This window comes from Meriones unguiculatus, chromosome 14 (assembly GCF_030254825.1).
Source record: "Meriones unguiculatus strain TT.TT164.6M chromosome 14, Bangor_MerUng_6.1, whole genome shotgun sequence".
Classification (NCBI taxonomy): Eukaryota; Metazoa; Chordata; class Mammalia; order Rodentia; family Muridae; genus Meriones; species Meriones unguiculatus.
Window position 1 is genome coordinate 6644386 of NC_083361.1, and position 25358 is coordinate 6669743.

General features: G+C 52.6%; 1 protein-coding gene across 7 annotated transcripts in view; it reads right to left on the reverse strand.

Annotated features, from left to right (window-relative positions):
- The window catches only part of Chst8 (carbohydrate sulfotransferase 8), a 127542-nt gene that overhangs the window by 61912 nt on the left and 40272 nt on the right, over positions 1-25358 (reverse strand). For 4 of the 7 annotated variants that reach the window (XM_021642407.2, XM_060366716.1, XM_060366720.1 and 1 more), the window contains exon 2: positions 4872-5087. In XM_021642407.2, the coding sequence (XP_021498082.1) occupies positions 4872-5001 (130 nt within the window). In that variant the 5' untranslated portion in view covers positions 5002-5087. Of the gene's footprint in view, positions 1-4871; positions 5088-9884; positions 11121-11745; positions 11893-12574; positions 12644-25358 lie in introns of all 7 variants that reach the window. The other 3 variants (XM_060366717.1, XM_060366718.1, XM_060366719.1) reach the window with 3 other exon arrangements.

Sequence of the window (25358 nt, forward strand, 5' to 3'; positions counted from 1 at the left end):
TTGGGGTGCTGGGGGGGCAGGCACCTGGGGAGTCATTCTTCTATCATTCTAATCTTAATTCTACATAAAACCAAGTTCAGAGAAAGGCAGCTACTGAAGATTCCTGCCCAGGTAAATGCAGACTCTGCCTTCTGAAGTCCTCACAGCCATTGTGCTGAGCCTGTTATCCTCAGCTCTGGTCTTTTATTAGGAGAAAGGATGGGTCTTGTATCAAAGGTCAAGAAGTGAGCTTCTGGGCTGGTTGTGTGACTCAGTGGGAGAGCACTTGCTTAGCATGCTTGAGGCCCTGGGTTCAAACCCAAGCACTGAAAAAAAAAAAAAAAGTTTTGTTTTTGTTTTGTTTTCCCCCTTGCTGGATAATTGCAGCAAGCACAGCAGACACTGGGCAGGAGGATTGTGAGTCTGAATTACGTGGCAAAACGCAGTCACACAAACGAAGAGAAACAACAATAAAACAATATAGAAATGAGCACGTTGGGGGCAGAAGCTCTGGCCTTACGACTGGTAATTTTGCAGACTGGAAAACAATCCTAATGAGGTAGGTAGAATTCTCCGGTAAACAAGGAAATCTAATCTTAGAATTCAGGTTAGCTACCAGGTACCTATCTATTATCGTCTGAATCCAGGCATTCACTGGCTCATCTTTGCATGCTGTGTCCCCAGCTTGCTTATGGCCCAATCTGAAGGCCAAGGGGGCTTCGGAAGGTGTGGCCTGGCTAGAGGACATAAGGCCACCGAGGATGGGACTTTAGAAATAATATTCATCTCTGGTTCTGGTCCATGCTGTCAGCTTTCTGTCTGCCAGCATGAGAGGGGTCTTTGCCTCAAGCTGTGGCCACAATATCTCTCCCTACCCCACCCACGACGGACATGTTGTTTCTGTCAGGAGCTTAGTCCTATTTCAAAAGGGCTAACTTAAAATACAACATTCTTTAAAAAAGAAAAAAAAATGGCCCACTGTGGTGGTTTGAATAAAAATGTCCCTCAGAGGCCCGTAGGAAGTGGCACGATTGGGAAGGGTGGCCTTCCTGGAGGGAAGGTGTCACTAGGGGGTGGCCTTTGAGCTCTAGAGGCTCAAGCCAGTTCGCTTCCTGGTTCCTGTGGATCCAGATGTAGACCTTGTGGCTACGTCTCCAGCACCATGCCTGCCTCTGTGCTGCCATGTTTCCCAGCATGACGACAACGGACTGAAACTCTGAAACTGTAAGCCAGCCCCCATTAAATGTTTTCCCTTATAAGAGTTGCCTGAGTCACGGTGTCTCTTCATAGTAATACAAACCCCGAGACACCACTTCACAAAAGTTGGTAGTTGTGTACGATTGTGCTCTAGCCAGGATGAGGGGGGCCAGCTGGTCCAGAAGAGGTTTGGATAGGTCGTAGTTAATTACATCTTATCGCTTGGCAGGAGAGAACCTTCACTGAAGAATGGCCTCCGTCAGATTAGCCTGTGCCTGCTGTCTGCAGGGCATTTTCTTAAATGCTAATTGATGTAGGAAGGCTCAGCCCACCGTGGGCAGTACCGTCCCCAGGTTGGTGCCTTTGGGCTATACAAGAAAGCTAGCTAAAGCGAGCCAGAGAGGGAGAGTACCAGCACACAGCATTCCTCCTGGAAGTCCTGCTTAACTTCCCTCAGAAACAGACTGTGACCTGGGAGTCATAAGATGGAATAAACACTTTCCTGCCCTTCCCTTCCTGGCTTCTTTTTGTTTCCCAAGGTGTTCATCACAGCAACAGAAAGCAACCCGAAAAGGGTGCTTTCAACACGTAGTAACTGCACCTATGAGATCCAATCAATGTCAGACCGGAAGAGCCACAAGTGCAGAATTCCATTTCCTCTCTCAAGCTGGCTCCCGGGTGCTGAGCTGCCAGCCACCTCTCTCCTACTTTCCTGATGCCACGGGATCCACAGAACTTCACACTCTTAGTCCCAGCAAAGTTTATACTGTGGTGTAGAATTTTCCCCGTGTTCTAGTCTCTCTGATGTCCCTGACCGGACAGCCTTCTGGCCTACAGCTCCTTCGGACAGAAACTCCCCGGAAGAAGGCTTGGGACCACCCACCATGCCACTGGGCACATACACTTTGTAAGCGCTGGTTTCCAACAGATAAATGTAATCAAGGTTTATATGCTCGGAGAAGCCAACAGGATGGGGCTGTTTCACTTGAAGGATCAGAAGAAAATTGTAACTAATGTTGTGGAAAATTACTTTGATATTGCTTTCTTGGTACCGAATCACAATTAGGCTGCTCCGAGAAGTACAGGGAAGGAATAAATGAATAGTAACAAATCAACACAAACAGCTTGTGTCAGGAGCACTTCGCTCAGGGAAAGTAACGTAAGCATTACTTAAAGTTTTATGACTGTGTTTGGTGTCATTTGCATAGACCGTCAGGGTTGTCCATCAGTCATTTGCATAGACCGTCAGGGTTGTCCATCAGTCATTTGCATAGACCGTCAGGGTTGTCCATCACGTACGTGGTACCACGGTGAAGACCCACCCACGCTCTTCACCTGGCCCTGCCCACCCCAGCGGATGCTCAATCCGGTGCCATGTGACCCTCCACACCCTGCCGGTCTGAGGCTCTCTACCACGCCACGCCACCCAGAACTTCCACCCGCTGCTGATCCACACATCTGTGCGCTTGGCCAGCTGTTTCAGAGCAATGGGCTGGCTGGAACGAGGGCCAGGAATCCAGCGCCTCCGCTCTGCCAGCTGGACGGACAAAGCAGAACCTCACCGGGCACTGTATGACGTGTCCCAGGGAGGGACCACAGAGGGGCCCACCTGTCCCAGAACACCATGGATACATAAACTTTTCTCGCTGGCCCCGCCCACAGTGCAGACATCGGATGGATGCCTGTGTGGGCACCACAACCACGCACAACAGGGCGTGCACCTGAGGGGCCATTCATCCAAGCAGCCTGCAAGCTCCCTGCCCTCTGGTTCCTTTCCGCACAGACTACACAGTCGCCGGGACCAGCTTGCTGTGCCGTGATGGCGCTGTCCTGCGGGACCCAGCTGTGATGACTCAGTGTCGCTCGCTATTCTAGGGCTCTTGAGAGGCTACAGAGTCCCAGGAGGAGCCAGCTCAGTCACGCACACTTGCTTCCTTGGAAGCTGGGGAACAGCCAGACCAGTTTTTTGACAGCCTCCAGCTGCAGGGGTTGACCCAGGAATGCGTCAGCACAGTGGCTTGCCTGCTGTTTCCCGGCCCGCAATTGAACTTGCCTTTCACTCACTGTCTGTGATGAAAGGCATGTTCGTCAGGGCTACCGGCAGCAACGGCTGCCAGGCAGGTAGGCTCTGGCCTCTGTGTGCATCTCTTCCTTCTCTCTTTGAGGCCTGTGGCCTTCAGTCTGGGCTCTGTATCATGGTTCAGGGCTCCAGTCCGCAGAAGCAAAACTATGAAGTGGTACAAAGAAAGGGGGTCCAAGCTGGGGGAGGGGAGAGCTGAGGGTAGCCTGAGAGAAGAGCCTCTGGCTGGTGAGCAGGCACCCATCCTTCCTGTGCAGGCAGGGTTGTCACAGGAAGCCATCGGCCTAAACCTCTGGCCTCCACATCTCCTTCATCCTGTCCCTGCAAGCAATGCGTTCATGCATCCCTGGGGAGAAAGCACATCTCAGAGGGACCTTCAAGATGCTCGTACTGTGGCCTGGAAGGCCAGGTTTCCTCTTCCTTCAGAGCAGATTAATCCCCAGCCGTGGTCTGACTACCCCTGTGATTGCCGACTCCATCATACCGAGCACGAGGAGCCCTGGAGACTTCCTCTTTTCATACCCCATCCGCCCCAAGTGTCCCACACATTCCTCTTTCTCTCTGTGCTCCATTCCCAGCAGACACTGACCATTCCAGTGGGTTCCAAGGTACAGAGAGAAGGGGGTGTGGGAGGAGCTGGTCTCAGCCTCAGCCTCGCAAAGCCAGCATGTGACTGGATTTCTGTCCCAGGCCAGAGGAACCACATTCAAGGGGTCCCCAGGCCTAGACAGGGAAACTGAGCTACGCTACAGATATGTGAGTTCCTGAAGATGATGAGGGATGGGAAGGTGGATGGCTCAGCAGAATAGGTGCTTGCCCCAAAGCCCAAGTTCCATTCCCAGAAACCACATGATAGAAGGAGAGAATCCACTCCTACCTATTATCCAGAGACCTCCACCTGCACACCCATCATCCAGTAAACAAACAACCTAGTTAGTTAATGCAACAAAATTACTTTTTTGCACTATGTAGTCCTGGCTGGCCTGGAACTTGCTATGTAGACCAGGCTGGCCTCAAACTCACAGAGATTCACCTAGCTCCTGCCTCTCAAGGGCTGGAATTAAAGGAATATGCCAGCTATAACAATATTTTCAAAAGAAGACATGTTTATCTGGGCCTGGAGGTTCAGGACCCTAAGGGCGGCCACTCAAGAGGACAAGCCAGGGTCACAGATTCAAGACCAGCCCTTGTCTCAAAATAAAAATAATACAAAACGAATCCAAGTAAAACCCTGGGTTCAATTCCCAGTGACATTTAAAAAATAAATAAAAATAGAAACATGTTTATTCTCTGGTGTTCTGAACAGTGTGGAAGATGCCCCAGGAGTTGGCAGAATTTTCTGGGAGTCTGAGGACAGCAAACTGGCTGAGCAGATAGGCAGTCTCTGTCGCCCACACCAGGGGCTACTCAAGTGCTTCAGAAGCCAGAGCCACAGCCTCAGAATTGGTGGCCTGACCTCTGACAGACTCCCCAATGCTGACACAGACACCGCTAGGAGGAAGTCGGGGCCCTTCTCTGTTCACCCAGGCTATTGTCTCCCAAGCCCAGCATACCATGGCCACCAGGAAGCTGTGTGTGCGGACCGGCAATGGTAGGCAGCCACCTCGGGGCTCACCTGGAACCTGCTGGGGGCTGAGCTCCACAGGGTCCTGCAGGCTGATGAACAGGAGAAGGCCCGCGGCTCCAAACAGCAGGATGGACGAGAACATGCAGGCTAGCCGCATGGTTCCGAGTCGTGGGGTCATCCGGGGCACGATCCGGGGTCACCTCTCGGGTGTGAAAGGCGCGTTCTTCCCTCATTATCCACACCAGACATCCATCAGGCTGGAGTCTACAAGACGGAAGGGAAGAGGCGAGTTTCAGTTGCAGGACATGCAGGTGGGAAAGGCCACTGCAGGGACACTAAGGCGAGCCCTGGATTCCCCAACCCACCTGGATCTCTCTCTCCGTCCCTCTCTCCCTCCCTTTGGATGGGGATCCATTATGTAGCCCAGAGTGGTCCCAAATGCATGCTCCTCCCACCGCAGCCTCCCGAGATTACACACATTCATCCCCACGCCTGTCCGCTTTCAGCTCTTGAAGCCCACAGAGGCAGAAAGGAGCCTTGTTGCTACCTGTGCCTCCGCCCACCAGGCAAGGGTCTCCTGCCTGCACCTGCCACAAAGCCACAGAGAGAGGCAATCTCTGGTTGTTAGGGAGCATCTAAGGGTGCTCAGAGCCTTGGCAGGCACAGGTGGTACCCAGTGACCACCTCGCTGCCCTGCCCAGCTCTGAGAGCCTATCGGTAAATACCAGTAAACAAACACAGTGCTCCCTCAGGAGGCTGCTCACATCCCTCCGCCCCTGCTTGCCCTTTTGGCCTCCAGGCTCCGAGCATACACAGGAGTTGTCCTCCACCTCATTTCTACCACAAGAACAGAAGAAATGCCCTCCTCTCTGAGCACAAGTAAATGACTCTGAGCTGGGCCAGATTATGGATCAAGATAGGCAACACCCCACGGCTGGAGAGATGGCTCGGCGGTAAAGAACAGCGGCTGCCTTTCCATAGGACCTGGGTTCAGTTCCCAGAATCCCACAACCATCTGTTCCAGGGGCTATGGCACCCTCTTCTGGCATCCACAGCAACTGTATATACATGATGCATAGACATACATGAGATGTCTATGCATGGAGGTTGTAATACATAAAATATTACAACATTTTGGGGTGACGGGGTGGTGGTGTGGTGTTTTTAGACAGGCTTTCTCTCTGTAGCCTTGGCTTTCCTGGAACTCACCCTGTAGACCAGGCTGACCTCACAGACATCCAAAATGTCCCCCACAGATTCCGGTCCTGAACAGCTTGTCTCCAGCTGTTGGTGCTCTTTTGGGAGGTGGTGAGGCCTCAACCAGGCCTGTGTGGGCCAGGTGAGAAGTGACAGAGGAAGTCCCCAAGACACCTGCTGCAGGCCTACACAGGTGGATCCCTGATCCAATCTCCTGCCCACACCCACGCCATTGCAGGAACCCAGACCCCACCACGTATTTGGACAGATGGTCTCAGCACATTTATCACTTTCCTATCACCGTAATAAAATACCTCACAGAAACAAACTTAAGAGAGAAGAGCCTGGGTGGGAGAGATGGCTCAGAGGTTAAGAGCACTGGCCGCTCTTCCAGAAGGCCTGGCTTTGATTCCCAGCACCCACATGGCAGCTCACAAGCATCTGTAACTTCAGTTCCAAGGAACCCAGGGCCCTCTTCTGGCCCCCAAGGGTACTGCACGCACATGCTGCATAGACACACACACACACAGGCAAAACACCCGCTAGCTAAGGATAGCGTAATTCTGGGGGAAACTCTTCGGAGGGTGGTTATAAACATGAGAGGGTCTGGGGGGGCTGCTGCTCCCCGTGATGCTCCTCTGGCTGCCGTTGCTGTTTGCTGGCTGGAGATATCCAGATGAAGAAGATCAAACCTGCCCCTGGGAACCCCACACCTTTACTCAGTAGGGAGTGGGCTAATGATATTGACACCCCCTTTCCCCTCTAACCTTCTTTCTCTCCTACCTAGTGTTGGGGGTTTGGAAGGGATAGGCGTGATGCAGGGAGGCCGGAAAAAGAACCGAATAAAGCAGCCAGAAGTCTGGCTACAGAGAGCGCACAGGGAGCTTTTATTTTGGCTTTTTTTTTATAGGGAAGGTGCGGTGGAGGTCCACTTGCGTACGGCCTTACATCCTGGCTAGACCAGGAAACTGTGCACACAGCTCAGGCAGGACTAAGCCAAGGGAAACCCCTCATTTCCACCTAAGGATTCTACAAGGATCCTGTCCACCCCTAGCACGGGGCAGAGCCAAAGGGAGCTGACGCCACCCAAGGCCACAGAACCCAGCATCCCGACTCCTCTACCCTCCTCCCCCACCTCCGTGATCTCTCTGTTCCACCCTTCAGACCCTTAAGCAGGAAAGGAAGCTGGTAAAGTCCTTTCTTGCCCTTTCTGTGCCCAGAAAGAAAAAAAAAAAAAATCCCAAGGACTAGTTTGATTCTCGGAAAAGCTTAGGAGCTGAGGAGTCTAAATTCCAGGCTTGGGTTTCTCCCCTCTGCAGTCTCTGTAATTATTTTTTCACTCAGTTAACTTTAATTAACCTGCCGCAGGCCTCTCTGCGCCTGGTTCTGGGCTCCCTGGACTGTGCGGAGCAGGTGGTTCCCATGAATCGCCCCCCACACCCCCAGCTTTTATGTTTGAGAAGCTGCAGTGACAGGGCTCAGTTTATCAGTAGAGCCAGCTCAGGGTTTTGGAGCAAGCCGCAACCTCTCTTCAACGGCCTTGCCCCCTCCCCCTGCTGCTTCCTGTCATCAGTGAGATATAGAGCAGGGAATCCTACCTTCCTCATAGTGCTCCCAGACTCACAGGTTCTCAGCCCTGGGGACAGCCAGTTTCCATGTGGGGGCCCAGAGCACGGCCAGGTGTCCTTTCCCCAAGCGCTGCCTGCAGTCAGGCCCACCACTGTCAGTCTAAGGGTGCTGGGGAAGTGTGAGTGACCGAGAAGGGTGAAGGGGTGAAGCCATCCTCTCTCTCTAGGCACTGTCCCCCTCACCCCACAAGCAGCAGTCACAGCTCCTTAGGAGACTCCAACAGTCTAGAAAGGAGCTGGATGGGTGGAAACGATGTTCTGCAGTGACCCAACAGAGAACAGGCTTTCGTCGAGGAAGGAGGGGAGGCAGTTTGACACCTTTCTAGGCACATCGGCACACTCATCCCACCTGTAGACTGGAGCAGGCACCCACACGCACGCACACACACACACCATCAATGGCTCACCGTCGTCGGTGCTGGCACGCTTTCTATAGCTGTGTCAGCCTCCCGAGGCCACTCTGACCAAAAGTGGGTGGCCTCTGGCATGAAGGTAGTTCTTACAGGGAATGAGACCCCCCCCTCCCAGGCTCGTGTCTTAGGGGCTTGGTTCCCGGGAGGTGGGAAGTAGCAGATGCTCTAGGAGAGGGAACCTAGCTGAAGGAAGTGGGTACCTGGGGGCAGGCCCTTGGGAATACCTTATCCCTGGCTGTCCCCTCCTCCTCCTCTCTCACCCTTTTCTCTCTCTCCCCTTCCTGACTGTCACAAGGTCAAGACCCTCCTCCTCCTCCACCTACTCTCACTGCCATAATGTTCCGTCCAAGCACACGGGACCAAGCCACTAACGACTGTACTCTCTGAGGCCAGCAGCCAAACCGTGTCTGTCCTCTCTTGCACTGTGTGCCGGACATTCTGTCAAGTAACAAAAACAAAAACAAAAAACCCTAGCTAATACAGAGGGAGAGAAGAAATGGGGAGGGGAGAAGCCGTGCCCAGAGCAGAAATGCCCGGGGAAGGTGGCTAACACTGTCTGTCAGTGTCACCCCACTGGTATTGGATGGGCAGAGGAAGGGACTTAGGACCGTCATCTTGCTTGTTTCCACCCTGCACTGCAGATGTGACTATAGAAAGCTGCCTGTCCCCTCTTCCCCCCACCTGTCTGTCACACAGTCACCCTTACAGCTACTGCAGACTTCTGTCAACAAGGAAAGGGGTTCCGCAGCTGTGCCAGAGTCTGCTCACACAAAATCCCATTCATGAACACTGATTGCGGCTACTCGAGGGCCTGGGACCCAGGAGAGGAGGCGTGAGATTCAGCTGTGCAACGTTTGCCATTTCTGGGACCCCCCGAGAGCACACAAGCTCCTGCTCACATCCAGCGAGCGGGTGTGACAGACTCAAGTGGCCTCCCTACCAGCCTTTCCTCGGGAACCCTGTTCTCCATGTTTGCACTCCCTGGGGACTATCTGGCCTGCTAACTCCTGGCTACATGCAAATGAGAATCAAAAGGCCAGCTGCCTAGCCTCCTGGGGAAGTAAGTGGCTTGAGAGCTGGCTGGATATGCAATGTCCTAGGAGGGGGCCAACGTCCTGTAATCTGCAAGAGCCCACTTCCCACAGAGACAAGCGATGTACTCCTCATGATCCGGGTCTCTGAGTCGTCCTCAGTACCTCCTCCACCCCCACCATCAAGGGTTCTATAATCACATCGTATTTCAAGACAACGGGGAGATGCTGGTCCAAAGGTCATTTGTCTCCCCTTCTTTGAGTCCAGCTGTTGCCTTGGGCCTCAGTATAACAATGTGTCACAGGCCATAGCCTGGATGCCCCGGGCTGTGGGAACACATTTGCCAGACCTCAGCTCCCACCCGGGACTTTCCTGTGCCCACTACATAGGATACACTCTGCTTGGATGGCAAGTACAACTGTCCCTCACCTCCCCGCATCCTTTTCCAAAACCAGCAGGCAACAAGAACATTCAAATTATTGGCAACGAAGAAAAGGTCGCAAGGGGGCTGGTTACGACATGAAAAATGCACGGGCTGTTTGAGCATTCCACCCTGATCAAAACTGCAAAGCCTTCTGGTACTTTCTCTCCCCGAGGCCTGAATGGCGTCACCAATTTTTACTTTTAAGAAAGGAAAGATCCAATTAATGTTAGTACCTCCCGGGACACAGGGCAAAACTGAAGATTTCTCCCGTCTGCTTATTTATGTGATTTTAAAAAATTTGTCCCTTTCAGGAAATTGACTTCAGGGTAGAGGCAAAGACTTGAGAATTCAGCCAAAACACACGCACCTCCTGTGGCACGGAAGACTCCAAGGACACGCCTGGCTGCGCTGCTCTGGGGCCTGGATGTTCCTCTCGGTCACTCAGAGGACCCCTCCGGCTGCGGGGACCCATGCCCACGCCTCACGCCAGGCAGCTTGGGAGCACCCACGTGGTCAGCGGGCCCCGGGCCCGGGAAAGTTCTCCGTCCCCGTGTGTCCTCCTCACACAGGCAGGAGCGGAACAATGCCGTCCCTCCCGGCTGAGGGCTACGGGAGATGCTGTTTGTCGGGAGACAGGCTGCTATGGCAACTTGAGGAGAATAGAGCCAGACACTGCCGTCACCTTGAATCCGGCACCATGCCTCTCGCCGCGGTGATAGAGGGGACCTGGCACCCTGCTCTTCCCACTACTACTGCAGCTGGGCGCGGGTAGCTGACCCTCGGCTTTCCGCCTGGGCCTCCTGGCCCTGGGTACTTCTCTGCTCCTCCTCTATCGGAGGGCGCACTCGGCCCGGTCCCCTGGGAGCACCACCTCCATCTGTTTTTGTCAGGCTAGTTCTTCCTTGTGTGCATGGCTCCAGCTTACTTCTGAGATGGGGCTCTTCCCTGATTTCAGCTCATTAAAATCCTGCAGCTAATTAAAACCCCACTCCAACAGCGGCGGCTGCAAACTCTGGGACTCGTCCCTCCAGTTTTATGCGTGGGCATAAAGTTGCAGTGCTCAGTGAAGAAGACGGATGGCTGCAAGGGCTAAGGCTCCGAGGCAGGGTTGCAGGCTCACGACTGCTTCAGCCCTCCTCCAGCGGCTGGGCCTCAGGGGTGCTGAACGCAGCCCTGAAATCCCCAAGGCCGGCTTCACCGCTCCGGCCCCGCCCCTCTGCACCCTGACGAGGTGGGAGGTGGGCTGGGAAATGATTTGCCCCCAGTCCTCTACTGTGCCACAAGGCCAGGGTCCCTCCAACCATGCAATTGCACTCTCACTCCAGGCTCCTGCAGGCCAGATAAATGGGCCCCTGGGGTAAAGGTTAAATCAGATCCAAATATCCCTGACCTGTGTCCCTGAAACCCCTAGGAACACTGCAGCAGCCTCAGCCCCAGAACGAATACAGAAAAGTCTTCCCGAAGGCTGAAGGATTCAGAAAATTCATCACTGCCACGACGGGCCCCAAGGACCTGGTCCAAGAGCCAGCAGCCACAAGCTATACCACGGGTGCCTTCTCTGCCCAGGACTCCAGGACTCCTTAATGATCAGAGATGTTTACGCCTGTAGGGCAGAGGATAGGAATTCTAAAGAGAGAGAAACCCAGTCCCTCCTTAACCCTCCCATGGCAGGTCCCGGAATGACCACTCAGCACCCCAAAGCCTTGATGCTCTGAGAGTCTGTCATGCCCCCCCACACACACGTGGAGCGTGTTTGCCACTGAGCTCACGTGGAGCCCTGGGAGCTGGGTCGGAGGCCCTCTCCATCTTTGTATTCCCAGCGCTCGGCACCACGCCCGGCACCAGAGAAGTGATCAATAGCCACAGTGCGCATGGAATGTGCATGAGTTAATAAATGGAAGTGTCGGGGGCCATCGGGAGAGAGCGCGCCGTGAACTTGGAATTTTAAAAAGGTCATTTATGTTTCAGGGAGCCGTGGGTTTGTTTTGATTGGATCTGGACTGGAGTCAGGGCTGGCAGTGGCAGTGGGAGAATCCAGAAGTGAGGACACCACCAAGGCCCACTGCGCCCCAGGATCTCACTCGGAACCCTTCTGTCGGTTCAAGATCACGCAACTCAGGGCGTGAAAGCTTATATTTTTCAAAGGTAAACACAGAACCTCTCTCTTGGAGATATGAAAACATACATAAAAATATTTACACGACTTGGATGCCATGAAATCCGCAAACCTTTTGTATTCGTCACTTTCCTCGCCGCTGTGGCAAAGCGCCTGACGGAAGCGACGTGAAGAAGGAAGGATCTGTTTTGGCTCACAGTCTGAAGTCGCCATCTGTCATGGTGGAGAGGCCGTAGAGACAGGAGCTTAGAGTAGCTGGCTGCGGTGAGGGAAGCGAAGAGAGACGGATGCCAGGGCTCAGCTGGTTTTCTCCTCTACTGTTTCCTCAGGAACCTCAGCCCAGGGTGCTCCCCACATTTGGGGCGGACCAGGTCCCTCCTCAGTTAACCCTCCCTCGACACCTTCACTAGCATTCCCAGAGGTGTGTCTTCATGATGACCTTAAGTCCAGCCAAGCTGACAATGAAGACACACCAGCATACCCTTCAACTGTCATGCAACGCTAGAGAACACCTGAACAAAATCACGGCTCACACGTGTTGATCAAATGTCTTCGAAGGGGCTGGTGAGATGGTTTAGTGGGTAAAGACACTTGCCTTCAAGCAGGACAAACATGACTTCAAGCCCGAACACCCATTAACAGAAGGAAAGGACCAACTCCTGAAAGTTGTTCCCTGACCTTCACATGCTCAGCATGGCATGCACACACACACATGAGCACACACACACATGAGCACACACACACACACACACACACAAAATACATATAATTTTTTTTTAAATCAACACAGCGCGTCTTTGAAAATGTATGTGGAGTGATCCAGTCACAGAAGAACAATAGCATGCTTATTAAGTTTTCTGAGGTGCACAGGATTGTCAGGCAGGCAAGAGGGCAACCATCTGGGTCTGGCAGGGGATGCTGAGTTATCTTTCAGTGGGTACCGAGTTCTGGTCTGAGAGGACAACGCTGCACGCCAGCGTGGATTTAGTTGACGTCACTGAGCTGCACACCTAAAAATGGTAAAAAACGGGACTGGAGAGGCGGTTCAGGGTAACCTACAAGGCTTGGAACTCAAGCTTCAGGGGATCTTCCACCGTTTCCTGGATTCCCTGGGTACCAGACACACACGTACATGCAGGGCACAGTGGTTTAAATGAGACCGGCCCCTGTAGGTTGGTATGCTTGGTCCACAGTCAGTGGCACGATTTGGGGAGAATTAGGAGGGGTGGTGGAGGAGGAGGTGTGTCGCCAGGGTGAGCTTTGGGGCTTCAGCACACTCCCGATCTCCCCAGCACACTCTCTGTCTCCTCAGCTATGCCCACTGCCACACCTTCACTCTGCCATCATGGACTCTAGCTCTCCGGAGCCATAAGCTCAATTAAACACTTTCTTTTATAAGTTGCCTTGGTCATGGTGTTTTAGTCACAGCAATAGAAAAGTCACGAAGTCAAGGTTAAACACACACACACAAGATAATCTTTTAAAAATGAGTTAAAATGACACATTCTATGTGACATGTATTTTGTATATTTGTGTTTCTTTATTGGGCTCAGGTAGGGAGCTCTTGTTCTAGCCTCGGGATTGGATTTTCCTCACCTCACAATCTGTTCTCATGCAAAATGCCAACTGTGGATGGGTTCCCAAGTTCCTAGCAGCTCTGGGGTGAGACCAATCCCTTGGAAAACAGAAAGGCATCTGTGACGCTCATGCCCACTCGGCCACTTTCAGGGGGACAAGTGGCCATCCATCTGCAGAGACTGTCCATCTCTCATGTCTGAGACCCGGCCTTCACCACAGACCTTGGTCCCTTCAGTACAAAAGCCTCTGCAAGGCCTCTGGGGCTGTGCCCTAACTTCCTACAAACCCAAACGTGCTGCTGCAGAGGCAGCTGGGTTCCTGCGGGCTGAGTGAGTCCTGCTGAGCTATCTGCCTTCACGACACCTCTCAGGGGCCGCACTGCAGTGTCAAGCCGCCTGCTGTATTCTTAGGCTCTGTGAAGCCACACTCTTCCACCCAAGGGCCTGCTGGCTGGAAGGAGGACACCCAGGGCCGCTCTGGACCAGGGACCACTGTGTACGCGACATGGAGCCCTGCCAGGACAGCATCCCATAAACCACAAAGGAATCTCTGGGGGACGGACAGTGAGAGGGGGTCTCACTTGGTATCTTGGTCTGGCCTAGGACTTGCTAGAGCATCCAGGCTGGCTTCCGACTTGAGCCCTTCCTCTGTCAGCCCCCCAGACGCTGTGACGATAGACGCACGCTACCACACAGAACCTGGCGGAAATCATTTTAAGGCAGACGTTTAAACGGGGCTAATGATTTGGGTCATGATGTATCGACAGCCAGCCTTCTCATTTAAAGATCTTTAACTTTTAAAGAACTTTAAAGAGCAACGTGGGAACGCATTTGGCGATGGAGGTGTCCTCCAGTCTACAACCTCCCTGTTGATATCCTGGCTGTGACACTGCACTGTTGGACAATGTAACTGTGCATAACGTTACCATAAGGAGAACTGGATGTAAAGCACACCCAGGGGACTTCTATAGGTTCTTCTGTATAACTGCGTGAATATATAATTATTCTAAAAAAAAATTTTTTTTAATTAAGATCTTACAATGAAAATTCCTTGCGGGGCTGGAGAGACGGCTCAGTGGTTAAGAATACAGGCTGCTCTTGCTGAGGACCTGGGTTCGATTCTCAGCACCTCCACGGTGGCTCTCGACCGTCTGTAGCTCCAGTTCCAGATGATTAAACGCTCTCTTCTGGCCTCCATGGGTACTGCACGCAAATGGTGCCTATAGACACACTCAGGCAAAAACTCGTGCACATAAAATAAAAATAATCCTTTAAAAAAATCTGGCCTTTCAGCTCATGCCTAGTAGAAATGGCTTCTAACACTGCACCCATAAATAACAGAAAGCCCTTACCATAGATCAGTTGCCAGCCCTCATTGTATATAAGAAACATCATAAAGTTAGGAGACTTTGCCTTTAATAGAAAAATTTGATGTGTTAGCAACTACTGGCCGATCTTTGTGCGTTTTTCAATTGCAAATTGCACTTAAAAATGCAAACAATTATTAATATTGATTTGGGCTAAAACAATATTGACTTTCAATATATCCCGAACTCCTTTATGAATTACCCGTGGACACATGGCGATTATGATAGAAGACCATCTGCATGCTCAATTTCTTTTCAGTGAGGATCCTTGAGGAGGGCTGACGTGATGCCCAGATAATGAACTTCACACACAGAAGGCTAGCTCCAGAGTCCTTGGCCACAAGCACAGATTTCCCCCACAGCACGGGCCTGTGTGCCCAGACCTACTTGTCTCTCGGGATCACCTCCCCCTCCTTACACAGCACAGACTAGGAACACATGCTCAGATTCTGGAATGGGAGTCCAGGTTGCTCAGAGGAAGGAGAGAAAAATGGAACAGATATTTATCTTGCTTTGGTACTGCTTCAGAGGCTACGCAGGACACTATAGAAACAGGCCACTTAGCTTTGCTGACAATAACTTCTTCAAGTGAAAATCATTATCCTTATTTGTCACAGGTTGGGCTCTCTGTGAGCAGGGGCTGGGATGCAGTTCAGAGGTGTAAGTGTTTATTAAGGATCAACACCTGTGAAGGGGAAGGAAGCGCACTGGAGCGGACAGGACTGCAGAGGCAAAGCCAGCCGGAGCACCCTGCAGCACGCAGCAATGGCTGACTTTTCTACCTCCAGCATTCCCCGAGGCTGGACGTGGGCTGCCCGTGGGAGGGTGTGCCCTCAGGTGAGGCAGCTTGCTACAGTGGAGGCAGGTCCCCGAGGGACTGACTGCCTAGTCTGGCTGTTGACCGAGTGTCCAGTGGGAGGTCAGGAAGCCCTCCCTGCGAAGATGGCTCAGACTGTCCCTCTGTCTCCCTGTGGACGAAACGGAGGCCTGGGGAGACCAAACATGTCAAGGGTACGCTGTGAATCACAGCCATCCCAGATCTGCCCGACTCAAAACCTGTCTCCTTCCCCGCCAGCCCCGGCTTTTCTCCAACAAAGCTTACATCAGACTATCCTGACCTTCAGTTACTGAGACAGGAAGGCTTGGAAGTCTCCAGAGGAATATGCAGAAAGTTTGGCTGTGTAAGCAAATACACTCCCTTCCCTCCCCCCACTAACATCTGTGCGACTACGCATACGCATACACACACACACACACACACACACACACACACACCTTTTTACCTATTGCATTGCTAATAGAAGGGGGGATGGGTTTGGGGGGTGAAACGCTCCCATGGCTTACAGCTTGGAGACCATTCCCCCACCCCACCCCCCACAGATCCACTGGGTCTTGCCGAGAGCAGCTGAGAATGCACGGGGGGGGGGGGGGGGGGGGTTGCCGGCCAGCCTCCTTTCACTTTTAGCAAGCACTAAGCTGTTCGTATTTCCCAGCTGCTCCAGCAGCCACAGCCACAGCAGGGAAAATTACAGGGAAGGAAAAAATTGCATATTTACTTCTCCAAATTGAAAGTTGGGGCATAATATGGGCAGAAAGGAGTGTGTGAGTAAAACTGGAGTGCCCTGGCCCCTGGCAGGGCGCAGATGCCTCCAAGCTGCCAACGGCAATCCAGAGACTCTGGAGGAGGAGAGGCTGGCTGGGAGGCTCGGCTTCTTGCCAGGGAATCCCTCTCCCTGTGGCTGGCGCAAGGCAGCCCCAGAGGACTTGCCTTTGTCACACAGCTGCCAGCCATGCCTGGCACAGAGTGGGTGCTTGGGCACTGTGTGGTGGGCAGAGCGTCCCACGGCAAGGAGGAAATAAGGAAGGCACTCCCACGCTGGAGCAGCGGGTCCTTTCAGCTAAGGTCGTGTGGCTGAGGCATGTAGGTGCAGAGATGACCTCTCCTTTGTCTATTATTTCATTTTTTACTTTTTTACATTTTGGTTTTCTGAGGTAGGGTTTCTCTGTGTAATCTTGGCTGTCCTGGACTCGCCTTTGTAGAGCAGGCTGGCCTCGAACTCACAGAGACTCACCTGCCTCTGCCTCCCTGAATGCCTGGGATTGCAGGCATGGGACACCGTGTCTGGCTTGTGTGTGTGTGTGTGTGTGTGTGTGTGTGTGTGTGTGTGTACATGTTTTTTTTAGGTATAGGTGCCTGAGAAGTCCTGGAACTGGAGTTACAAATAGTTTAGAGCCATCTGACATGGGTGATGGCATCAGAACCCTGGTCCTCTTCAAGAGCAGTTAAGTGCTCTTAACCACTGAGCCATCTCCCCAGCTCAGCCATCCCTTTCTTGACCCATTAGTTTAGTTTTATTTAAAAAAAAAATTTTTTTTTAAATCACCGTGACCAAGCACCCGGCAGGGGTGACTGAAAGAATAAGGTATTTATTTGGCTTGTGGTTTGGACAGATTTCAGTTCCCCGTGGTAGGGAGGGGACAGGGGATCAAAGCAGTGCCCAGCATGGCAGGAGGCAGAGAGAGGGAATGGAGGTCCTCTGAGAGCTTTCTCTCTTCATCCTTTTCTTCTGTTCGGACCCCCAGCCCAGAATGTCTGCATTCAGAAGAGACTTTCTTGTGAATCTCCCTCCCAAACACCACCTCAGGTGGCCCTCACCCGTCTCCCAGGCAATCCTAAATCTAGTCAGCAGGACCCCTGGCACAGAGCTAACCTCTGAGCAGGCTGCTCTACGTCAGTCTAAGGTCTCCTGGACTGCGAGCCGGGCAGAATGACCAAGTGTCTTGGCTCCCTCCTTTTACCCCGTGAGCAGGTCTGTCCAGGCCAGCATGATAGAGTCAGGGCGTCAGGAACCTGGGAGTTCTAATGAGACACAGGCCCAAGCCCCACACCCCAGTGTTCTTAACATCATCTGTTCCAAGTCACCCCCACTCCGCTGCTCTCTCCATGGACCCTTCATTCCCCTCCCCCATGGGATGTTAGAAAGTCAGAAATTTACATCCCCTCCCTCAATCTCTTCCTGCCTTCTCCTACCGTCTGAGCCCATCTTTTCCCGTTGGTTACTAAGCTGGTTCAGCACCTGGGGCCTGGACAGCTCTCCATCTCCATAATACAGACCCATACTGTTTTCAGTCACTCAGGCCCTGTTCAAAAGCAACTCAGGGCCAGAGCTGTCCAGCTCCCCACATCCTAACATCTCAATGTGACCCTCCCTCTCTGGTAATGCCCAAGCCCCGCCTTCATCTCTCAGCATTCTCAGATGGGGCCTGGAGAAGCCTGCTGTTCTATTCTGTGTCCTTTGCCCCTCCCCCCCTTAGGGGGGGCTTTCCTCCAACATAGGTAACCAGGAGAGAGCCCGGCGCTCCAAGCGTCAGATGCTCAGCACAGCATTCCTCACTGGGTGACATCATGTCACATTTCGTGGGTGATTGGCAGGTCCCTCAGGGACTGATCCCACAGGGCTACTAAGGGAGATTCTGGCTGTGTGAGGGCTGATGCCCTGGGGTGGAGGGAAAGAAGATCCAAGTAGGCTACTGGGTTCCTGGGGCCCAGTATCCCCTCCACAGCCCATGCTACCCCTTTCTCCTTTCAAAAAGTAGGTGTGTATTGTATATGTATGTGGACCACACGAATGCCTGCTGTCCACGGAGGTCAGAGCAGGGGTTAGGTCCCCTGGAACTGGAGTTATGGATGGCTGTGAGTCACCATGTAGACAGACTCTAACCTGAATCATCTGCAAGAGCAACAGATGCTCTTAGCTGCTGAGCCCTCTCCCCAGCCCCATGCCTCCCCCCAACCCCGTTCTTTGCAATGACCATGGCCGACTGCATGCAGAGGGGTCCAGTTTCTCTCTTTCTGAGCCCACAACCTCTTTCTTACTATCCCAAGCTCTACAGAGTCCCACTCCCCAGCCTCAACGATACAGGCAGAAGATGGACCCTGATGCTCCAAGGGGTCTGCTTGCCAGGTGGTGCGGGTCAGGTTATAAAGGCCCTTGCTACCAAGCAGTAACATTGCAACAGAGAACGGCACCCACAATGCCTCACTCTTGTACCCATGCACATCTCTGTCAGCGCACCACAGTGGAGTTGATTAAGCTCCAACATCTTCAACAACTTCTTCCTCCTCCTCCCCCTCCTCTTCTTCCTCTTCCTCCTCCTCCCCTTCTCCCTACTCTTCCCCCTCCTCCTCCTTTTGCTTTGTTTTTGTTTGTTTGTTTGTTTGTTTTTGAGACAGCATTTCTTTGTGTAGTTCTGGCTTTCTCAGAACTCGTTCTGTAGACCAGGCTGGCCTCAAACTCAGACATCCACTTGCCTCTGCCTCCTGAGTACTGGGCTTAAAGGCATGTGCCATCACCACCTGGCCAAGCCCCAAGTTCATATAGGCTGCTGAAAAGAGAAAGGAAGATAGGTGGAAACAGGCATCTTATGAAGGGACCACCAAAGTCAGTCATTGATCTTCAGTGAGCCCCTGTCTGAAGCAGCTTGTCTCCAATAAGAAACATCTGACCCTTGTATAAAGCGAATAATTCTTCGATTGACATGGCCAATGGCCTCAGCAGCAGATCCTGGCCCTCAGACCTGCCAAGCTGGAACTACGGATTTCTACGTCGCCTGATTCTCAAATCTGCAAGCAATGCAGATTTTAAAAAGACTACTCCAGGGGCTGGGGGTACACCTTAAAGCACAGCACATTGTGAGCGTGGGGTGAGGCCCCAGGTCCGAGCACCAGGGAAAGAGGGGGAGGGGCGTCCAGGTCAGTAAAGACTTAGATGCAAGCCCGGTGTGGCGGTGCACACCTTTAATCCCAGTACTCTGAGTCAGAGGCGGGTGTAGCTCCGTGAGTTCAAGGCCAGCCTGGTCTACAAAGAGAGGCCTTATCTCCAGAAACAAAACAAAACAAGCAAAGCGCACATCTAAGCCCAATTAGCCCCGGGGTCCACTCTGCCATGAAAAGCACAGCCACAGCCGTGAGCAGGCATGCAATCCCTGGATACATGTGATGTCTAATGTTGCAAAGACTCGCATAAAATTAGCTGAGCCGAGAAAAGGCTCCGAGCTGCTGGTGTGCCAATCTGCCTCGGCCTGGCTGGTTAGGAGCTGGCTCCCGCTGTTCTGGAACCTGATGGTGCTCATGCAGAAACACGGGCTTCCAGCATGAGGCATCTGCTCCTGACCGGAGGACCGTCAGCGTGCTGAGGCAGGGAGCGGAGCAGGGTACGTGGTATATATGCCCCTGCCATGTCTGCCTCCTTCTCGGCCCCGCCCCCACCCAGCCTAGTGACGTGTTTTACACACACAGACACACAGACACGCACACACACAGACACGCACGCACACACTATTTATGGCTTGGATGATGTTCTTCTTCCCCCCCCCCATGTATATTCTGAAGTTCTAAACCCCAGCACCTCAGAATGTGACTTTATCTGGCATTAGGACTATTGTAGACTAACCAGTTAGGATGAGGCCATGAGAGCGGCCTACTCAGTGAGTTCAAGGCCAGCCAAGGCTGCATAGTGATATCTCCAAAAGAAAAAAAAAAAAAAAAAAAAAAAGAAAGAAAGAAAAGAAAAAGAAAAAGAAAAGAAAAAATAAGCCCACTAGTGCCCCTAGAGAAGGGGACCTACAGACACAGACTCACACCCTACACCCTAGGGAGCCTTTTATCCATGTGAGGATGAAGGTGTGAACCCGTCTGTGACAGGCTCATGGGCAGACGTGGCTCTGCTTGCCTTTCTACGTGCTAATGAGCACGTGCCTAACGCGTACACTTGTTTCCAAACTCCTCGTTCTGTTGTCGGGGGGCTGGGGCAGTCCGGCTGCAGCCAGACCACGTCCTGCTCTGGACCACCAGGGCAATGACCCCCCGGCTAACTCTTGTCCCCGTCCCACAGCGCTGCTGTTATTCTTAGTGGCGGGAGAGCCGGGCTCCTTGCTGGCAGAGGACAGCCTGTCTTTTCTCTGGGCCTGGAGGGCGGACAGCAGGAGGGTGGCCTGGGCTGGCAGGGTAGGGGTGGGCGTAGGGGCAGCAGCCCAGCAGGGCCATCTGCCATCTGCGCCACGGCTCCACTGTCCGCTCCGTCCGCTCTCCGCCTCAGGGTGCGTCACTCCCGTGACCCCTGGGAACTGGAGCTAATTTTCCACCATCATTAGTGATGGGAAGACCTCAGGTTCTGCCTTTAATTAAAGTCAAACGTGGGGCTGAGGAGAAGCGTCGCGCGCAGACGTCCCTGTCTGGCTTGTAAAAGCCATATGCAAATAATTAAGCAAGGCATGGAAGCCATAATTAAAAATTTCACAAACCCCTCATTAGCTGAGCAGGCTGCACAGGGAAGCAGGACCGCGCCCCTCCCCCCCTCCCCGCGCCCGTGGCAGTTTCCGCAGATGGTTAATTGGGGTGGGGGTGGGGGCGGGGAGAGCAGTGGGACACACCTAGGTGACAGTGCACCTGGCAATGTGCCCGCAGGGCTCCTGGTACATTTCCTAGGACAAAGCGGGTGGCTTGGTCTCTCTGTTTCTGCATCCCAGGATACAGAGGCTCCATAACACAGGTCCTAGCCCCAAATCTCCCTGCTTCTCCAGGGTACAATCCTGAGGGCTGTACGGCTGGGACGACCCACTGGCAGAATGGGAGAGAAATGTCCCACTGGTGGCCAAAGAGCCCCTCTAGCTGGACATGGCTGGAACCTCCACCCGTCCATGTCCTGAAGAAGTCCTTTTTGCACGAAATCCCTTCCGTGCAAACGTGCGTCTCTGAGCCTCGTAGCCACTGCACAGCGATCCACATCAAGACAAAGGCCCTGAGCAGGGCACCCACCACCCAGAAAGCACCCGCCCGGCCCCAGCCTCAATCAGAATTTCTGGTAAGGGGGGGTGTGTGTGCCAGGAGAGTGTGTCTGACATTGCCATCCCATCCCATAGGCGCTTTGGTTACTCTCCCCCCCCATCACACCAGGGGTCCCCTTCTTCAGCTCTCAGCATCCGCAGACATCTGGGTCACCTCATGATGGGGATTGATCTTGCCAGGCGAGTCACCGCAGGCATAATCTTTACTTGCTCATTGACATTTCCAAATGAATATTCACTTGTCCCAATCGTGGCCACTTGTTTTCCGTCTCCTCTGATCAATGGTCTTCCTCAGAAGGCTCCGTGCTCACCAGAGACATTGATTGATGGCCAGGAAGCTGCCCGGAACACGAAGAGACCAGATGTGATCTGCCAGCTGAGAGACCAGGATGCTTGCTTGCATACTTGCCTCGACCTCAGCTGTCCAGCCCCGGTTGAACCAACGCCTCCACGAAGCCCACTGCCGAGATTAACTCCTCTCGCCGGAAGGGAGGGCAAATGAGTTCAGAAGGCAGACCTCTTGGGTTGTTTCTGAGAAAGAGTCTTTGTATGTTGCCCAGTCTGGCCTTGAATTCCCTGGGTAGCCCAGGCTGACCTTGAAATCGGCCTATTCCATCACAGTCAGCTCCAGAGGCAGACCTTGTGAGCTTTGGGGCCTTGAAGCAAGGAGTGTCCTGCTTGGGACCCTCAGAGCTGAGAGCATCCTGTCTGGCCACCCCTTGACCCATAAGATCTCTTGATCTCTACCTACATTTCCGGATTCAGCCCTTTACAGTTCAGACCTTGCTTTTCATAAAAAAAAAAAAAAAAGTTCTTACTCTTTTTCTTCTTTCACGTGGAGAGAATGCAGGCCACTAGGCCAAAGATGATCAGACACCATGCCAAGTACCCTGCCGTCAGAAATATCTAGAGCCTGTGGTGAGCCTAGCTCTCAATCCTAGCACTTGGGAGGCTGGTGCAGAAAGACTGAGTTCGAGGCCAGCCTAGCCTACCTAAGGAGATCCTGTCTCGGAAAACAAAAACAAAACGAAACGATTGTCTTAGTTACTGTTCTATTGCCATGATGAGACACAACGACCAAGGCAACAAATGAAGGGAAGCCTTTCATTGGGGGCTTGCTTACAGTGTCGGAGAGTTAGGCCATGATCATCCTGGCAGGGAGCAGGCAGCAGGTGGGCATGCGCTGCCGTAGTCGCTAAGCGCTCGCATCTAATCCACAGGCAGAGAGAGAGAGAGAGAGAGAGAGAGAGAGAGAGAGAGAGACTGGGCCTGGTGGGAGCTTTTGAACCGTCAAAGCCCACCCCCAGTGACACACCTCCGCAACTCCTCCAAACCGGGAACCATGCTCTCAAATAAATGAGCCTACGGGGTCATTCTCATTCAAACCACGGCAGCAACGCAGCCGAGGGCAGCCTTGGTTGTCTGTCTGCCCTGTGTGTTACCTTCGTCACCACAAACATCAGCTCTTACAGTCAGTCCTCAGCTCCCTTCATTTCTCTGCCCTTCCTTGCAGGGCCCAGGCCCCGCCCACCAACCCTTCCTGCCCCATGCCTCTTCCCTGCTACGAACATGTGACCAAGAACATGCATTTGCACTCACTGACCCCTCCCCCCCCCCGCCCCACACTTCTAAGTTCAGAATGATTCAAAAATCTAAGACTGTTGCTGGCACAACAGGTGGAAATTCCACCCTTGGAAACTTGATCTTCCGTACAAAATTAATATGAATACTGTATAAAATCGCTTTCAGGCTTTGGGTACAATGTGCAGAAGGAGCATACAGAAATTCTGTGCTTAGACTTGGGTCTCCCCCCTTCAGACACCTCATTGTTATATACAAATGTTCCCAAGTCTGAACAGCTCAGGGACTCACAACAACTCTGTCTGGACTCAAGCATTTCATATAAGGAAGAGTTGTTCACGTTTGGATGGAGAAATGGACCATCCCATTTGTGCAAACCACACATAGATTACAAATTAGTCTGTCTCTCTCATGCGTGTGTGTGTGTGTGTGTGTGTGTATGAGAGAGAGAAAAAAAATCTATTCGATGGACGACCTCTATGCTTTTAGCCACACCCCCAGCCCCTTGGTGTATTCTAGGCAAGTATTCTACCACTGAGCCATACCCTCAGCCTCTGACTCAGTTTAGTTTTTAAAAATTCTTTATGAAGCATCTCAGATTTAAAAGATATAAATCTGTATATGTATATATATACACACACATCATATATATATATTTATTAAAACACACACACATATAGTGACTCCATCCTTCATCTTAAAGAACAGAACAATTGCCAATATTTGTACTCCCCTTGAATCTCCACCTTCCCCCCTTTCCCCTCCAGAGGCAACTCATCCATGCGGTAAACATTTAAGAAGCATGTATGAGCTGGAGCCATTCTGGGCAACAGACATCCATTAGTCCGCAGAACTACACCCTACCCTTAGACAATTCTATTCCAAGCAGAGAAAAACAGATAACCCAATAATCACGGAGCACTGGAAGGCGCTCAACACTACGAAGAGAAAAGGAAAAAAAAAGAAACAAAACAAAACAGAGTAAGGGGAGGAGAGCGTGGAGGGAGAGCTTGGCCTGGAGGCTGATGTTGGCTCCTCCGTACAGAGAAGATGTCTTCCCTGGGAGGCTGCCATTCCAGCCGTGGCAACACACAGGGCGTGGCTTGTGCGAGGGCCCTGCCCTGGGCGAGGAATCCTGAAGTGGGGTGTGTCAGATGGAAGAATGAAACGGTGCGAGAACTGAGAGCTGACTTGATGAGACTGGCCTTCAGTAGTACCCCTCCTGGCAAGTTAATCGAGGCCAGGGGGGAAGCCATAAGCCTGATGGACCATCTACGTCCGCCCTTCTCACGGGAGAGCTGGTGCTGCGAGAGGCCAGCTTCGTTTGGATGGTGAGGATCTCAGGCACGGTTTACTTCGGTCTACGACATAGGTGAAGGTCTTTTTTTTGGGGGGGGCATTAGTTTTTTTCAGACATGGATATTGTTGGTCCTGGAAACAAACTGTTGCTGTCTCTTATGACCCCAGCTCCTCTTGCCTGCTCCTTTATGGGGATACTTAGGAGCCCTGGATGCCTGGGGCATGTGTACAAAACAAGACCAGAACAAGGGGCCACGCATGCAGAGATGACACGGGGGAGGGCCCTGGAGCAGCCAGGCTCCCCTTTTGTGACAGTCAGTCTCAATGGGTCCCTGACTGGATGGAGACGTATCCAGAAGACAGGCAATGCACACTCTGGGTGTGGCCATGAACTTGTTTCCAGAGAGGGACGACTAAGGGCAGAGACCTGTCCTGGATGCAGGAGGTACCACCATGAAGGCTGGGATCTCTGGGAGGGGAAGGAGGAGGAAGTGAAAGAGGATGCACGTATGCCCTCTGCTCCCTGGCTGCTAGGACGTGAGCAGCTGTGCCTGCCATGCCTACTTTGCCATTTCTTTGACTCTGCAAAAAAAAAAAAAAAAAAAAAAATCCATCCTCAGATGCCTGCCAAAGTGGTGAAAAGCCCGGGCCACCGCTTGCAAGCTGTGGGCAAGTTGCTTAACCTCTTGTGCCTCGGTTTCTGGGGGAGGGGTTTGTTTGGTTGTTTTCATTTTCTACTTAAATTTTGGCTACCGTGCTAGGCTAATACAAGCACTATATGAACAGCCAGAGGGAGGTTGTTGGAGCAGCGCCCAGCACCTAAGGAGCCCTCAATCGTGTTAGTTTGGAAAGATGGACGAAGCCCCCTCCTGCCCGCCCGTGTGCTCCTCTCTGAGGCAAGTCCGTCGTGGCGCAGCTGGCAAGGCCTGAATGCCCGCAAGAAACGAGAACTCTGGATGCTTCCAACATGGTCCCCAGGAAACGTCTCCGGAGCACAGAGAGATGTATATTCCTGGAAAGGGCTTCCAGGAAACAGCCCGTGAGCACTTTATCAA